The sequence below is a fragment of the Salmo salar genome, chromosome ssa10 (assembly GCF_905237065.1).
Source record: "Salmo salar chromosome ssa10, Ssal_v3.1, whole genome shotgun sequence".
NCBI lineage: Eukaryota > Metazoa > Chordata > Actinopteri > Salmoniformes > Salmonidae > Salmo > Salmo salar.
Genome location: NC_059451.1, coordinates 124,888,668 through 124,905,963, shown reverse-complemented (window position 1 = coordinate 124,905,963; position 17,296 = coordinate 124,888,668). Strand labels below are relative to the sequence as shown.

General features: G+C 43.1%; 3 protein-coding genes across 7 annotated transcripts in view; 1 reads left to right on the top strand and 2 right to left on the bottom strand.

The window, feature by feature from the left end:
• Positions 1-4,286, bottom strand: part of kif23 (kinesin family member 23) — a 57,071-nt gene extending 52,785 nt beyond the window's left edge. For 3 of the 4 annotated variants that reach the window (XM_045688592.1, XM_045688591.1, XM_045688593.1), the window contains exons 1-4: positions 4,192-4,278; positions 3,918-3,984; positions 3,305-3,433; positions 1,686-1,791 (exon numbers count right to left, since the gene is read on the bottom strand). In XM_045688592.1, coding sequence (XP_045544548.1) covers positions 1,686-1,791; positions 3,305-3,433; positions 3,918-3,984; positions 4,192-4,205 — 316 coding nt within the window. In that variant the 5' untranslated portion in view covers positions 4,206-4,278. Of the gene's footprint in view, positions 1-1,685; positions 1,792-3,304; positions 3,434-3,917; positions 3,985-4,191 lie in introns of all 4 variants that reach the window. The other variant, XM_045688590.1, reaches the window with a different exon arrangement.
• Positions 4,287-7,876: 3,590 nt separating this feature from the next.
• Positions 7,877-10,865, bottom strand: LOC106561844 (protein FAM180A). Its single transcript, XM_014126109.2, has 3 exons — positions 10,401-10,865; positions 10,058-10,137; positions 7,877-8,419 (listed from the first exon to the last, which is right to left on the bottom strand). Exons 1-3 carry the CDS (start codon positions 10,507-10,509, stop codon positions 8,066-8,068), a joined length of 543 nt encoding a protein of 180 aa, XP_013981584.1. The 5' UTR covers positions 10,510-10,865; the 3' UTR covers positions 7,877-8,065.
• A 230-nt stretch (positions 10,866-11,095) lies between these two features.
• Positions 11,096-14,444, top strand: kbtbd4 (kelch repeat and BTB (POZ) domain containing 4). Of its 2 annotated transcripts, none has more exons than XM_045688588.1 (7): positions 11,096-11,161; positions 11,631-11,811; positions 12,101-12,255; positions 12,393-12,564; positions 12,790-12,931; positions 13,072-13,178; positions 13,382-14,442. In XM_045688588.1, the coding sequence occupies exons 2-7, from the start codon at positions 11,653-11,655 to the stop codon at positions 14,240-14,242; spliced, it is 1,596 nt and encodes a 531-aa protein (XP_045544544.1). In that variant the 5' UTR covers positions 11,096-11,161; positions 11,631-11,652; the 3' UTR covers positions 14,243-14,442. The 2 variants fall into 2 exon arrangements, with proteins under 2 accessions (XP_045544544.1, XP_045544545.1); XM_045688589.1 differs by lacking the exon at positions 11,096-11,161 and adding an exon at positions 11,167-11,273 and having other exon boundaries at positions 13,382-14,444.
• Positions 14,445-17,296: the final 2,852 nt, after the last annotated feature.

Below are 17,296 nucleotides of genomic sequence, written 5' to 3'. Positions count from 1 at the left end.
GCGCACGCTTTAAAAATGGGGCAGAAGTCAGTGTGTTGTTGTGGTTCTGGATGGTTCTGGATGGTCAGACAGCTAGCAACAATGACAACAAGCTGCCATGTGTTGTTGTGGTTCTGGATGGTCAGACAGCTAGCAACAATGACAACAAGCAGCCATGTGTTGTTATGGTTCTGGATGGTCAGACAGCTAGCAACAATGACAACAAGCTGCCATGTGTTGTTGTGGTTCTGGATGGTCAGACAGCTAGCAACAATGACAACAAGCTGCCATGTGTTGTTGTGGTTCTGGATGGTTCTGGATGGTCAGACAGCTAGCAACAATGACAACAAGCTGCCATGTGTTGTTGTGGTTCTGGATGGTTCTGGATAGTCAGACAGCTAGCAACAATGACAACAAGCTGCCATGTGTTGTTATGGTTCTGGATGGTCAGACAGCTAGCAACAATGACAACAAGCTGCCATGTGTTGTTGTGGTTCTGGATGGTCAGACAGCTAGCAACAATGACAACAAGCTGCCATGTGTTGTTGTGGTTCTGGATGGCCAGACAGCTAGCAACAATGACAACAAGCTGCCATGTGTTGTTGTGGTTCTGGATGGTTCTGGATGGTCAGACAGCTAGCAACAATGACAACAAGCTGCCATGTGTTGTTGTGGTTCTGGATGGTTCTGGATAGTCAGACAGCTAGCAACAATGACAACAAGCTGCCATGTGTTGTTATGGTTCTGGATGGTCAGACAGCTAGCAACAATGACAACAAGCTGCCATGTGTTGTTGTGGTTCTGGATGGTCAGACAGCTAGCAACAATGACAACAAGCTGCCATGTGTTGTTGTGGTTCTGGATGGTTCTGGATGGTCAGACAGCTAGCAACAATGACAACAAGCTGCCATGTGTTGTTGTGGTTCTGGATGGTCAGACAGCTAGCAACAATGACAACAAGCTGCCATGTGTTGTTGTGGTTCTGGATGGTTCTGGATGGTCAGACAGCTAGCAACAATGACAACAAGCTGCCATGTGTTGTTATGGTTCTGGATGGTCAGACAGCTAGCAACAATGACAACAAGCTGCCATGTGTTGTTGTGGTTCTGGATGGTTCTGGATGGTCAGACAGCTAGCAACAATGACAACAAGCTGCCATGTTGCGAATCCTAGGCGGCTCATTTCATCTCATTGTTGATACCATGTCTTGTTTTGAGGTGTTGACTGATGTCATGTCCATGCTAATTATGGCTAAAATTAGCCATCTAGGTAACCAACAACTATAACGATGTATTGAGACAAGTGCTCATTGCGCAAATGTATTCCTTTTCAATAAAACATTGGAGACAAATTATAGTTCACATGTTGTCAACAATCTCAGCCAACCCAGTTTTTTTTTTACCATAGTTGAGCATGCATAGGTTTTGTTGCTAAGCAACCCGTCTAGATCTCGTGTATGCAGTTGACCTCCATTAAAAACATACCAATACAGGGTACAAGTCAGGAAAGAGAGATGGATACAGACACACTTGAATGTACCCATTGGTTTTATTGACCCCTGACCTTGTTATAACATTCCAGTGTATAAAACTACAGGGGCCTGTTAATCTTCCTGTCAAACAGCAGCTGATCACAGATGACCAGCTGTTGGCAACAGAACAGAAGATGAAAGGGATTTATGAAGCGATTTTTTTCCCCCCCCTTACCATTTTTACTGTGAATGAGGTCATCGACGAGGGGCTTGGCAACATCCTGAAACAATTCCATCTGGGACGTCTTAATGCAGAACACCTTCTTGAAGGAGTACTGCGTCTGTCAAAGCAAAAAGTGGCTGTTAGCCCAAATCTCTATGGTCTTCTGTCTGCTCCTACTACACATACAGCACCATGTTTAGCTTTAATGACAGACATGAAAAACAGGGTATGTCTGCAGAAAGTATTCAAACCCCTTGACTTATTCCATATTTTGTTGTGTTACAGCCTGAATTCATACTGGACTAAATATATATAATTTTTTCCACACAAAACTCCATGATGACAAAGTGAAACATGTTTTGAGAAAAATTTGCAAATACATTGAAAATTAAATACAGAAATCTAATTTTCATAAGTATTCACACACCTGAGTCAATACATGCTTGAATCACCTTTGGCAGCGATTAGAGCAGTGAGTCTTTCTGGGTAAATCTCAAAGAGCTTTGCACACTTGGATTGTACAATATATGCAATCCAGGTGTGCAAAAATCTTCAAGTTGGTTGTTGATCATTGAAATGCATAACCATGGTAGTACCTGGTTAGTGTGCACAGTTCCTAAGTCATTTCGATGCACCTTTATGACTCAAAGAAGAGTCTTCAACTTCTCTCTCCTAGCCGTGCCGGTGAGGAAACAGAAAACTTGTAGTTGTGTTTACCTCCACCATCACCATTTAAACAATTTGTTTTTACACAATTTAAAAACGGTCCATTATAAAAATGCAATCTGGGCATCATTTGAAAGCTTATTATATAGCCAATATGGCTAGCTAAATGATGAAATATGATCTTACAGTGTCGTCTTTCACAAAGCAATTCAGGGAAAGCGATAATTGCGGTGTGCATAGAAAGGAGTCCTTCAGTGTGTGGACCGCGGCGACCGTTTGACATCAAAGCAGTATTTAGTATATTCCTCAACGTCTCATCTTTCAAAATACATAAAGTCCTATTCATTTCCCAGCATTTCCCTCAGAAAACCTTTTTTTCTTTTTGCAAAAGTTGCCAAATTAGCCGAGGGATGGGACAGCTGTCAGACAAAACACATACAAAATCTAATTATTCTGTCACATACACATTTGTAGTAGATGTTATTGCGGGTGTAGTGAAATGCTTGTGTTCCTAGCTCCAACAGTGCAGTAAAATCTAACAATTCACACACATCTAGAAGTAAAATGGAATTAAGAAATATATGAATATTTGGACGAGCAATGTTAGAGTGGCATTGACTAAAATACAGTAGAATAGAATACAGTATATACATATGAGATGAGTAAAGCAGCATGTAAACATTATTAAAGTGACAGCGACCTGAAGCGCAGAACCAGAGCTCTGTCATCATGTATAGCATTTTACTGTACAGCCACTGCATTCCAATTTAAGCATTAATCAGTGCCCAAATATGCCACGTACAACCCGTATATGGGTACGGGGTGTAAAGGGTTAATCAGCACTCCTCCTTAGGGTGTCTGTCAACTCATGCGTTTCAGTTTCTTCTTCAGCAGCAGCGGAGGAAATAGCTAAGGTTACACAATTACATGTCACACAGAGGTTTCAGACAGACAGACATACATACCTCCTTGAACTCGCCATTCCTGTTGGCTTTGAGTCCGTCGGGAGCGTGTAGCTGTATGGTGGTGTTGCTGATCACCTCAATACAACACTCCTCATCCTCCACTCCAAGAGGTCTCACACGACAGTAAACCTGAGAGAGAGACAGCACCAAAACAATAACTACAGCTAAAACAATGTTCCTCAGAGTAGTCCTGTAGGAGTGGCCCGAGGTCCCCCAACTCTTTCTCTAGTAGTGCATAAAGTCTAACTTCCAAATAGCAACATATTTCCTATTTAGTGCACTAATTTTTACCTATATAGTACACTAATTTTCACCAGGGAACATAGGGCTCTGGTCAAAAGGAGTGTACTACGTAGGGAATTTGGGACACACTTTATCAAACACTTACAGACATGGTTTTCATTGGCTTAAGGTGGCTGGATCATATAGCTAGCCAATTAACTAATTAGATTAATTCCATGGACACAATTTTAATGTGATGAAGCTCGACCAGGACCCCAACCCCAGAATTGTGGAAATCATGAACCCGATCAAAGTAATCAACTCAAGAGGCAGATACATTTTTTCAAAATGTGCTGACTAGTTAGCGAGGGATGTTCTGTCTTTTACTTACACCAACTGGATCTTTCTGGTTGCCGGATGTCTTCTTGGGAGCAGGTCTACGAGGAGTTTTAGGTTTCCTGAGCAACCAAATGAAAAACCAACAACAGGTAACCAAGTTAGCGACTAGCTAATTTAGCCTTAGTTGGCTAGCGTTAGCCTAGCTAACGACACATTTACGAAGTTAGATTACGAAAATATATGTCTAAAGTAAATGGTTATTTGCAAATAACTTTAATAATACATTTTTTTGTTATTTTAATTGAAATCGTAACATTTCTACTCACGTAGGTCGTAACATCGTGAATTGTTATCGTTTGATTTTCTTTCGACTCGTCCTCCAGTTCGAACGTTCCCTCCACTCACCTCGCGGACAAAACAGTTTAAATTTAACCAATCAGAGGAGACTGTTCCAACGGAAGTTCCTCCCAACTATTTCCGGAACTTTATACAACACTTCCGCCTACTGGGTAGAAGCTGTAACTCACAGACAAGTTATAAAACACGTGTGGCGTATGTATGGGAATTGCAATAAAAACGAAGAACAAGGAGTTTAAGAAATATGTTGAACTCGTGCATCGACTTGCACTAGTAATGTATTTTCAAGTCATTTGAAGAACATGCATTACATAGCCAGCCTGGCTGTCTGCCCTTGCCCCCTACCGTTGTCGTTTGTTCTTGTGCAAACATCTAGCTGCAGTAAATGTGAGTTTAATAAACTATGTCTGATCCGTGTTGTTGATTCCAAATTTGTTCCTGAATTAAAGTGATAGTTAGCAAAAAAGTGTGTATGTTTGTATTTGTGTTGAGATGAGCCCATTTCATTAGTCACAAATTAATTGGAAAAGTCTTAATTGTCAATGGTGTAAAGTACTTAAGTAAAAAAACTTTAAAGTATTACTTAAGTAGTTTTTCTCGGTATCTGTACTTTATTTTACTATTTATATTTTTGACAACTTTTACTTCACTACACACATCACCGACAACGATGAGACAGCCAAAAGGGAGGAGGTCAGAAAACTGGCAATGTGGTGCCAGGACAACAACCTCTCCCTCAATGTGAGCGAGACAATGGAGCTGATCGTGGACTACAGGACTAAAGGAGGACCGAACAGGCCCCCATTAACATCAACGGGGCTGTAGTGTCCACATCACCAACAAACTATCATGGTCCAAACACACCAAGACAGTCTTGAAGAGGGCACAACTAAACATTTTCCCCCTCAGGAGACTGAAAAGATTTGTCATGGGTCCCCAGATTCTCAAAAAGTTCTACAGCTGCATCATCGAGAGCATCCTGACCGGTTGCATCACCGCCTGGTATGGCAACTGCTCAGCATCTGACCGTAAGGCGCTACAGAGGGTAGTGCATACGACCCAGTACATCACTGGGGCCAAGCTTCCTGCCATCCAGGACCTCTATACCAGGCGGTGTCAGAGGAAGGCCATACAATTGTCAGAGACTCCAGTCACCCTAGTCATAGACTGTTTTCTCTGCTACCGCACGGCAAGCGGTACCGGAGCGCCAAGTCAAGGACCAAAAGGCTCCTTAACAGCTTCTTCCCCTAAGCCATAAGACTGCTGAACAATTAATCAAAAGGGCCACCGGGCTATTACATGAAACCACCCCACATTTGTTTTGTACACTGCTGCTACTCTCTATTTATTATCTACGCATAGTCACTTCACCCCTTCTACTTGTACAAATGACCTCTAACCTGTACCCCCACACACTGACTCGGTATATAGCCTCGTTATTGTATTAATTTTTATTATGTTTTACTTTAGTTTATTTGGTATTTTTTTTTTTAAACTCTTCTTGAACTGCACTGTTGGTTAAGGGCTTCTAAGTAAGCATTTCACGGTAAGGTCTACACCTGTTGTATTCAGCGCATGTGATCAATAAAGTTTGATTTGATATGAATTATTATATTTTAGTTGTTTGAACCATGTTTTTTTATTGAACATTTCCATTGACAACCAAAGCAAATGCTGGAATGGATATAAACATGGACAATCATGATTGACATCAAACATAGAAATAGAAATCCACAAATGTTTGAAATAAGTCTTACAGTGTTGATCAATGTTTCACAGTATTTCAAAGTATTGGTTGTGTTTCAGGTGTTTTGTTTCTGTTGCTGATGTGTCACGTTCGTTGGAATGATCGGACCAAAACGCAGCGTGAGTAGCGTTCCACATAATTTATTAATAGTGAAACTTAAGCAAAGACAAAACAAAGAAAGGAACCATGACGACAATGCAGTGCTAACAGGCAACTAAACATAAATAATATCCCATAACCCACAAGTGGAAAACAAGCTACTTAAGAATGATCCCCAATTAGAGACAACGATTACCAGCTGCCTCTAATTGGGAATCATACACAATCACCAACTTAGAAAAACAAACCTAGAACCCCACATAGAAATAATAAACTAGACTAGCCCCCCAGTCACGCCCTGACCTACTCTACCATAGAAAATAAAAGCTTTCTATGGTCAGGACGTGACAGGATGATAATTTGTTTAAACAAATAGATACAGTACTAGCCAAAAGTTTGGACACGCCTACTCATTCAAAGGTTTTTCTTTATTTTTTACTATTTTCTACATCGTAGAATAATAGTGAAGACATCAACACTATGAAATAACACATATGGAATCATGTAGTAACCAAAAAAGTGTTGATCAAATGAAAATCTTTTTATTTTTTATATTCTTCAAAGTAGCCACCCTTTGCCTTGATGACAGCTTTGCACACTCTTGGCATTCAACCAGCTTCATGAGGTAGTCACCTGGAATGCTTTTCCAACAGTCTTGAAGGAGTTCCCACATATGCTGAGCACTTGTTGCCTGCTTTTCCTTCACTCTGCGGTCCAACTCATCCCAAACCATCTCAATTGGGTTGAGGTTGGGTGATTGTGGAGGCCAGGTCATCTCATGCAGCACTCATTCCCTCTCCTTCTTGGTCAGATAGCCCTTACACAGCCTGGAGGTGTGTTTTGGGTCATTATCCTGTTAAAAAACAAATGATAGTCCCACTAAGTACAACACAGATGGGATGGCTTGAATTCTAAATAAATCACGGACAGGGTCACCAGCAAAGCACCCCCACACCATCACACCTCCTCCTCCATGCTTCACGGTGGAAACTGCACATGCGGAGATCATCCATTCAACTGCTCTGCGTCTCACAAAGACAGCGGTTGGAACCAAAAATCTCAAATTTGGACTCAAACCAAAGGTCAGACTTCCACTGGTCTAATGTCCATTGCTCATGTTTCTTGGCCCAAGCAAGTCTCTTCTTCTTATTGGTGTCCTTTAGTAGTGGTTTCTTTGCAGCAACTCGGCCATAAAGACCTGATTCACACAGTCTCCTCTGAACAGTTGATGTTGAGATGTGTCTGTTACTTGAGCTCTGTGAAGCATTTATTTGGGCTGCAATCTGAGGTGCAGTTAACTCTATTGAACTTGTACTCTGCAGCAGAGGTAACTCTGGGTCTTCCTTTCCTGTGGCGGTCCTCATGAGAGCCAGTTTCATCGTAGCGCTTGATGGTTTTTTGCGACTGCATTTGAAGAAACTTTCCAATTTCTTGAAATGTTCCGTGTTGACTGACCTTCATGTCTTAAAGTAATGATGGACTGTCGTTTCTCTTTGCTTATTTGAGCTGTTCTTGCCATAACATGGACTTGGTCTTTTACCAAATAGGGCTCTTCTTTATACCACCACTACCTTGTCACAACACAACTGATTGGCTCAAACGCATTAAAAAGGAAATAAATTCCACTAATGTACTTTTAACAAGGCACACCTGTTAATTGAAATGCATTCCAGGTGACTACTTCATGAAGCTGGTTGAGAGAATTCCAAGAGTGTGCAGAGCTGTCATCAAGGCAAACAGTGGCTACTTTGAAGAATTTCAAATATATTTTGATTTGTTTAACACTTTTTGGGGTTATTACATGATGTGTTATTTCATAGTGTTGATGTCTTCACTACTATTCTACAATGTAGAAAATAGTAAAAAAATTAAGAAAAACCCTTGAATGAGTGGGTGTGTCCAAACTTTTGACTGGTACTGTATATATCCTTTTGTATACTGTATTAAAAAAGATAATTACAAGCTTGGGACCAGGCTAATGAACATTGTATCCTAATCTAAGGGAATATTGTGATGGTCTCCTGTCTACGTAGCTCGTTGACTGTAATATTAGCCAGACGTATCAGCACCTCTCCCCATTTCTCCTGGTCCTTCTCTCTCTCCTGGAGCTTGACCTGGTGAGCAGAGTAGACCATGCCCAGGATGAGGCTCTCAAAGCGGGGTTGGGAGAGAGGGAGAGGCCCTCTCTTGTCCTCTAGGTCCTTCACCATCTGCTCCATAGAAGAGAACGTCTTGGGGATGTTGTCGTTGATGTGAGCCAGGAAAGCTCGTCCCTGCCTCATAGATGCCATCTCCATGTCCAGCAAGATGATGTTGTTGTCTTTGTCGATCTCTACTCCACCCAACAAGAACTGTATGGAGAGGTAAGAATCAAATGTGGGTAGATACTCTATATATACAAAAGTATGTGGACACCCCTTGAAATTAGTGGATTCGACTTTCTCAGCCACATCCGTTGCTGACAGGTGTATAGAATCGAGCACACAGCCATGCAATCTCCATAGACAAACATTGGTAGAACCTCAAGGTAGTAAAATGGCCCTTACTGAAGACTTCAGTGACTTTCAATGTGGCACCGTCATAGGATGCCACCTTTCCAACAAGTCAGTTTGCCAAATTTCTGGCCCTGCTAGAGCTGCCCTGGTCAACTGTAAGTGTTGTTATTGTGAAGTGGAAACGTCTAGGAGCAACAACGGCTCAGCCATGAAATGGTAGGCCACACAAACTCACACAACGGGAATGCTGAGTACTGAAGCGTGTAGTACATAAAAATGTGTGTAAAAAGCATCTGTCCTTGCAACACTCACTACCAAGTTCCAAACTGCCTCTGGAAGTAACGTCAGCACAATAACTGTTCGTCGGGAGCTTCATGAAATGGGTTTCCATGGCCGAGCAGCTGCACACAAGCCTAAGATCACCAATCGTCGGCAGTAGTGGTGTAAAGCTCACCACCATTGGAAACACATTCCCTGGAGTAATGAATCACGCTTCACCATCTGGCAGTCCAATGGACGAATCTGGGTTTGGTGGATGAACCCAGGGGAACACTCATTTTTATTTAACTAGACAAGTCAGTTAAGAACACATTTTAATTTCAATGACAGCCTAGGAACAGTGGGTTAACTGCCTTGTTCAGGGGCAGAATGACAGATTTTGTACTTTGTCAGCTCGGTGATTCGATCTTGCAACCTTTCAGTTACTAGTCCAAAGCTCTGACCACTAGGCTACCTGCCCCAATGCATAGTGCCAACAGTAAAGTTTGGTGGATGAGGAATAATGGTCTGGGGCTGTTTTTCATGGTTTGGGCCCCTTAGTTCCAGTGAAGGGAAATCTTAACTCTACAGCATATAGTTAGTTACATTCTAGACGGTTCTGTGCTTCCGACTTTGTGGCAACAGTTTGGGGAAGGCCCTTTCCTGTTTCAGCATGACAACGCCCCCGTGCACAAAGCGAGGTCCATACAAAAATGGTTTGTTGAGATCGGTGTGGAAGAACTTGACTGGCCTGCGCAGAGCCCTGACCTCAACCCCACTGAACACCTTTGGGATGAATTGGAACGTCGACTGCGAGCCAGGCCTAATCACCCAACATCAGTGCCCGACCTCACTAATACTCTTGTGGCTGAATGGAAGCAAGTCCCCGTAGCAATGTTCCAACATCTAGTGGAAAGCCTTCCCAGAAGAGTGGAGGCTGTTATAACAGCAAAGGGGGGGACCAACTCCATATTAATGCCCATGATTCTGGAATGAGATGTTCGACGAGGAGGTGTCCACATACTTTTGGTCATGTAGTGTAATAACATATCTACAAGAAAGAAGTTCAGGAAACAGATGGTGGGGCAAAACAGAAACTACTCAAGAGAAAATACAGCTCATGTACATGTAGCCTGGTGTCAGATCTTTTGTGTTTTCTTGCTGACTTTGATGGTAATTGTCAACAAGACCGCACTAACTGATCTGGGACCAGGCTAATAGAAGTGTAACTCCAACCTCAAACATCAGGTTTGCATCGCTGATGGATTGGCCCAAGCCCTGGGAAGGAAGACCGCCGTGTATGGCACCGGACACATCTGAGAGATAGAGAGAGAAAGTTGGTATTTTCATGATAAAAATGAATAATGTTACTCTGAGAAACATAAGATTTAATTTAACTCAACTTCCACTTAAGATCCTGTTGTGGTATTCAATTACATGTGAATGTAAATCTTAATATTCAATCCAATGAAACTTTAATGACTTCATCTACTCTTTTCTATCAATTTATGAATGCATTGCATTCAAAACACAACATATCTTTCATTCCAAGTTCGTTTTAAAAACAATTATAACTCACCTTCTAAAAGATCTTGACACCCCAAAGTCGCGACGATGACCCATATGAGAACTCTTATTCGGAGTTTTGCCCCTGTCTCTCTTTTATGACTGTATAACTCTGATTGCATGATTATTTCACTGTCTCCCTCTATCCTTTGCTACTCTTCAATAAAAAATAAAAAAAACTCAGTCCGATAGCCACGAGTCTAGGCTAGAATGCCATGCATTCCTCCACCTAGGAAAAAAGGCATGAGGGCCAGTTGGCTCATAAGTTTACAGCACTACGAGTATTGCTCCGTCCTGGTCCCAAAGGGGCCGACTGGGTGTCGAGGCTTATAATCCATCAAAGTTAGTAGACCTACACAGCCGATTCAACTATTCAACTACGGTCATCACTAAACCTATGACTGACTGTGTAGTAGTTAATAAACAAAGTATGGTATTTCCCCTGTGTGCCCCAGGACCAGGATTGGAGACCTGTGATTTACACACACACACACACAACACACACACACACACACACACACACACAACACACACACACACACACACACACACACACACACACACACACACACACACACACACACACACACACACACACACACACACACACACACACATAAAAATGTAGTAGACTGTTGTAACATATCTCCACCACACGGTGGCAGCACCTACCGCTGGCACCAGCACCAGCTGGCCAGAAAAAGGTTTGTTTACTTCCGCTCAATATTCCGCCGTCTTCCGTGTGATGAAATAGAATCAGATAGTGGAGGAAAGGTAGGCTGAAATGATTTACTAGCCAATAAATGATATGTTAAACCATAATGTGATAGTGATTTAAACTGTTAGTTAAACAACACGGTGTGATTGGTGTCAGCATAGAGGCGCTGTAAGGATTTGTACCGTTTGGTTGCTTAGCTAGCTAGCTAGCTACACTAACTCTTACTGACAGTCAATGAATGAGGATTATCTATTTTTCAGGTTTCATAAACCAAAAATAATACATAACGTTAGTCCAGTTAAAACCAGTGGGGGTATTTTGTTAAAATAATACATAACGTTAGTCCAGTTAAAACCAGTGTGACTTCAGTTCGCATAGAAACACGAACCAGCATGTTTTAAATCTCTGCAGATTCTCAAAGTCTATAGTCTGCTTTTATTTTTTTATTTTTTTTGTGTGTCTTAACCGGCAGTGTTTCTAACGATACACACTAACTGTTGTGTTTCTCGATGGTTCCTCATGTAGCCTAACCCTGCTAGCTGGTGAGATGGAGTCCAGTGAGGCCGGGGACAGGGCCAGGTTCGGGGGACAGAGAGTAGGAGCGGGCTCCTTGGTGGCAGAGGAGAACTACTTCCTAGGTTACACCTTTACAGACCGCTCTCACTCCAGCCGCGTGGTGCAGAGCATCATGGACCTATGTCTGCAGGTAAGAAATCTCAATTCAACTTTCTCTGATTCCTCGCATCCTATCTCCTCGTTTCCTCAACCTTATTAGAGGTGAAGGTTCCCTCCCCTCAGGCCCTTCATCTCCAATGGGGTTTGAAGAAGAGGCAAGGAGAGAGGATGCGAGAAATCAAGGAAAGATGAATTGAGAAAGGACCAAGGAATCATATACACTCCATTCATTTGAAGTCTGTCTCCCCCAGTGCAGCATTAGTTTTGGGAGGGAATAATGACATTGACGCTTCCTCCATCTTATATCCCTGTGTCTTCAGGACGGCCTGTTTGCTGACGTGACGGTGAAGGTGGACGGGAGGGATTTTAACCTGCACCGCCTGGTACTGTCAGCCCAGAGCAGCTTCTTTAGATCCATGTTCACGTCCGACCTGAGAGAGGCTCACACCCGTAGCATCCAACTGAAGGATGTCAGGTAGGGTTTGCTGGTCTCTAATCCCTGGTACCATCACCTGCCGTTGTGCCCTTGCACATGGCACTTGACCCATAAACTGCTCAATGAGCTGTTTCTCACCAATTGGGACAATAAAGTCTATTTTGTATTTTATTCAGCGCATCAGTCTTCCAGCTGCTGGTAGACTACATCTACCACGGGACGGTGAAGCTGACCGTGGAGGAGCTGCAGGACACCTATGAGATGGCTGACATGTACCAGCTGACTGCTCTGTTTGAAGAATGCTCCCGCTTCCTGTCACGCACCGTAGATGTCAAGAATTGCCTACAGGTGAGCTGATTGGCTGGGTTTCTATTTCCTGGACGTGATACAGCCAATCGTTGGTGTCTGAAGTAATGAGCAAATGTGTGTTCCCTTTTGTAAATAGGAAGGACTCGGATAGAAATGTGAATTGTATTAGTGAAGGTACTGGATCTGTGTGTAGCTGCTGTCAATCTGACCGTCTTTGTGCTTTTTGAATTACTGTCAGTTTGAATTCACTTCTTCCTTCTGTAGGTGATGTGGCTAGCAGACAGACACAGTGACCAGGAGTTGTATACTGCAGCCAAACATTGTGCTAAAATCCACCTGGTCCAACTTCAACAGACCGATGAGTTCCTCAACCTGCCACTGTGTCTCCTCATGGACATTATCAAAGGTAATGATTGATTTCTTGCTTGATTTGATTTACATAGTAATGGGGGGGGGGAACTTACCCCACCACCATATTTATTTACCCAGTTGGGTAATGCCACTGCGGCCATTTTGTCAAGCCCTTACCGTGTTGCCGTTCTCCAGATGGTGTTCCAACCTCTCAGAACCCCAAGGTAGCCATCCAGTCCTGGATCAACCACAACAAGGTGGAGAGAGAAGAGTTCTCCACTGTTCTCCAGGAGAACCTCAAGGTACAGTGTTCTCATTCTACAACCCTAAACTCCACTCTTTAATATTTTTATCAGACGGGTAGTTTTTTTCTCTCGATGTTTTACAGAGGTTATAGTTAAAACATGTTCACCTATACAAATGTTTTTTCCCCCCTACAGTTTTAGAATATATCATTGTAGTTATCCACGTAGTGACTATTGATTCCCTCACTGTGTCTTTGCAGGAGATTGGTGAGAAGGTGCACATCTACCTGATAGGTAAGGAGGAGACGAGGACCCATTCCCTGGCCATTTCCCTGCACTGTGACGAGGACGATGCCATCAGCGTCAGCGGCCAGAACAGCCTGTGTCACCAGATCACAGCAGCCTGTAAACACGGCCCTGACCTCTACGTGGTAGGGGGGTCCATCCCTCGCCGCATGTGGAAGTGTAACATGCAGACCATGGACTGGGAACGCTGTGCACCGCTGCCACGAGATCGTCTCAGCCACACCATGGTCTCGGTCTCGCTCCAGGACGCCGTCTATAGTCTGGGTGGTAAGACGCTCCAGGACACCCTGTCCAACGCTGTCATTTACTACACTGTGAAGGACAACGTGTGGACGGAGTCTAGCCAGCTGGATACGGCCGTGTCCGGGGCGGCGGGAGTTAACCTGGGAGGAACCATCTACATACTAGGGGGGGAAGAGAACGACATGGACTTCTTCACCAAGCCGTCACGACTCATCCAGTGCTTCGACACGCAGACTCAGAAGTGCCAGTTGAAACCTTACGTTCTGCCGTTGGCGGGGGTGATGCACGCCGCCGCCCACATGGATCTGCTGTTCATCGTAGCGGAGGGCGACTCGCTGGTGTGTTACAACCCGCTGTTGGAGAGCTTCACCAGGCTCCGCTTCCCCGAGGTCTGGAGCTGCGTGCCGTCCTTCTGGAAGGTGGCCAGCTGTAACGGTTCCATCTACGTCTTCAGAGAGAGGTGTACGAAAGGAGACGCTCACACGTTGAAGTTTAACCCGGCGACGTCGGCCGTGACTGTTATCAAGGGGATTAAGATTCTGCTGACCAACTGGCAGTTTGTCCTGGCTTAAACTTTAAACTCACTAAGGTGAGGAATATAAAATATTCAGACCCCTTTATGTTGACCACATTTTGTTACGTTACAGCCTTATTCTCTCAATCTACACACTATACCCCATAATGACAACGCAAAAGCAGGTTTTTAGATGTTTTTGCAAATTTATAGAAAACCCCCGCCCCAGAAATATCTTATTTATATAAGACCCTTCGCTATGAGACTAGAAATTGAGCTCAGGTGCATCCTGTTTCCATTGATTATCTTTGAGATGTTTCTACAACTTGATTGGAGTCCACCTGTGGTAAATTCAATTGATTGGACATGATTTGGAAAGGCCCACACCTGTCTGTATAAGGTCCCACAGTTGACAGTGCATGTCAGAGCAAAAACCAAGTCATGAGGGCGAAGGAATTGTCCGTAGAGCTCAGAGACAGGATTGTGTCAAGCTACAGATCTGGGGAAGGGTACTGAAACATTTCTGCAGCATTGAAGGTCCCCAAGAACACAGTGGCCTCCATCATTCTTAAATGGAAGAAGTTTGGAACCACCAAGACTCTTCCTTAGAGCTGGCCGCCCGGACAAACTGAGCAATCGTGGGAGAAGGGCCTTGGTCAGGGAGTTGACCAAGAACCTGATGGTTCCTCTGTGGAGATGGGAGAACCTTCCAGAAGGACAACCATCTCTGCAGCACTCCACCAATCAGGCCTTTATGGTAGAGTGGCCAGACGGAAGCCACTCCTCAGTAAAAGGCAAATGACAGCCCTCTTGGAGTTTGCCAAAAGGCACCTAAAGGACTCTCAGACCATGAGAAACAAGATTCTCTGGTCTGATGAAACCAAGATTGAACTATTTGGCCTGAATGCCAAGTGTCACGTCTGGAGGAAACCTGGCACCATCCCTACGGTGAAGCATGGTGGTGGCAGCATCGTGCTGTGGGGATGTTTTTCAGAGGCAGGGACTGGGAGACTAGTCAGGATCGAGGGAAAGATGAATGGAGCAAAGTACAGAGAGATCCTTGATGAAAACCTGCTCCAGAGCAGTCGGGACCTCAGACTGGGGTGAAGGTTCACCTTCCAACAGGACAACGACCCTAAGCATGCAGCCAAGACAACACAGGAGTGGCTTCGGGACAAGTCTCTGAATGTCCTGGAGTGGCCCAGCCAGAACCCGGACTTGAACCAGATCTAACATCTTTGGAGAGACCTGAAAATAGCTGTGCAGCGACGCTCCCCATCCAACCTGACAGAGCTTGAGAGGATCTGCAGAGAAGAATGGGAGAAACTCCCCAAATACAGGTGTGCCAAGCTTGTAGCGTCATACCCAAGAAGACTCGATGCTGTAATCGCTGAGAAAATATTGAGTGAAGAGTCTGAATACTTATGTAAATGTGATATTTCCGTTTGTATTATTTTTAATAAATTTGCAAAAAAGTCTAAACTTAATTTTTTTTTTGCTCTGTCATTATTGGGTGTGTAGATTGATGGGAATTTTTTTCCCCGTTTAAAAAATAATAAATTTTTTTTTTAGAATAAGGTTGTAATGTAACAAAATGGAAAAAGTCAAGGGGTCTGAATACTTTCTGAATACTCTGTAGGGTGTTACAGTACATAAGCTGATCTTAATGTTTCTTATGGTCACTGATGCAGCTCAAAGCTTTAAATCATGTACAGCAATAACTGATGGGATAAAACCACACGATTGGAGAATTCAGAGATATTATTTTCCTGCATATGTCACAAATACATCCCATGATCTGTAAATATATATTCAACATCGCTCACAAATAAAACTACAATTTGAACAAATGAAGAAAGATTTGTGAGCAAATGTTCAGACATCCCTAACATTTACATGTTGTGAATTTTAAAAAGTGGATGTGTAATTTGTGCTTAAAGAATTCTTAACAAGTTATACCTGTCGGAAGTATTACAGTTAGCGAATGTGATTTCAGATGAGTTGACTGTCTTCATTTGGGATTATCTTTGATGCGCGTAGAGTTATGAGATCACAGCATTCTCATTCGCCATTTCATTGGGAGAATAATACTTTCTAGCTCGATTTAAATAACAACTTCATGAAGTGTGAGTATAACGTTTTTTATTTATTCAACAAATGATGTTAAAATGTTTCACCATATGAATGTTAAATTCAATCGTTGGGGCATGCAGCGATCTCGTCAGCTGTTTAGACAACCAAAGTTAAATGAACTAGTTAATTCAGCAATGTGTCAATTATGAAGAAGCGCTCAGTTTTAAAATCATGAATTGTTGATCTGGCTAGCCAGCTAATCTTTTTCAATATGTGATATTTTTGCAGCACAAAGCACGCTGTTTTCTGTTCCATGTAGGATTACCTGCAAGCAACGCCTGGTTTTCAAACCATGCAACAGCTTGTTAGCATCTCCCAATGTTTTGGGCCTGTGTTTTGGGCCTGTGCTTTGCCTCTTGAGTGTTTTGACGTCAGAGAAATGGTTCACCATGTTATTGTCACGAGAACTCACTACTGGGGTGAACTAGATGGCAGTAACTAACCAACAACAACTAGAATGGCACATTAAGCCTTCAGCATCATTACAGTCAAGTAACAAAAAAACTCACAAATTGCTTCCTTAAGTCTGCTGAATACAACAGGTGTAGTAGACCTTACAGTGAAATGCTGAATACAACAGGTGTAGTAGACCTCACAGTGAAATGCTGAATACAACAGGTGTAGTAGACCTTACAGTGAAATGCTGAATACAACAGGTGTAGTAGACCTTACAGTGAAATGCTGAATACAACAGGTGTAGTAGACCTCACAGTGAAATGCTGAATACAACAGGTGTAGTAGACCTTACAGTGAAATGCTGAATACAACAGGTGTAGTAGACCTCACAGTGAAATGCTGAATACAACAGGTGTAGTAGACCTCACAGTGAAATGCTGAATACAACAGGTGTAGTAGACCTCACAGTGAAATGCTGAATACAACAGGTGTAGTAGACCTTACAGTGAAATGCTGAATACAACAGGTGTAGTAGACCTCACAGTGAAATGCTGAATACAACAGGTGTAGTAGACCTCACAGT

Bases quoted from the DNA above. Each gene is read 5' to 3' on its own strand.
- LOC106561844 (XM_014126109.2), bottom strand. From the start codon at position 10,509: ATGCAATCAGAGTTATACAGTCATAAAAGAGAGACAGGGGCAAAACTC. The intron at 10,138-10,400 runs GTGAGTTATAAT...TCTATCTCTCAG, and splicing joins GTGTCAAGATCTTTTAGAAG to ATGTGTCCGGTGCCATACAC. The intron at 8,420-10,057 runs GTTGGAGTTACA...CTCTCCATACAG, and splicing joins ATGCAAACCTGATGTTTGAG to TTCTTGTTGGGTGGAGTAGA.
- kbtbd4 (XM_045688589.1), top strand. From the start codon at position 11,653: ATGGAGTCCAGTGAGGCCGGGGACAGGGCCAGGTTCGGGGGACAGAGA. The intron at 12,565-12,789 runs GTGAGCTGATTG...TTCCTTCTGTAG, and splicing joins ATGTCAAGAATTGCCTACAG to GTGATGTGGCTAGCAGACAG. The intron at 13,179-13,381 runs GTACAGTGTTCT...GTGTCTTTGCAG, and splicing joins TTCTCCAGGAGAACCTCAAG to GAGATTGGTGAGAAGGTGCA.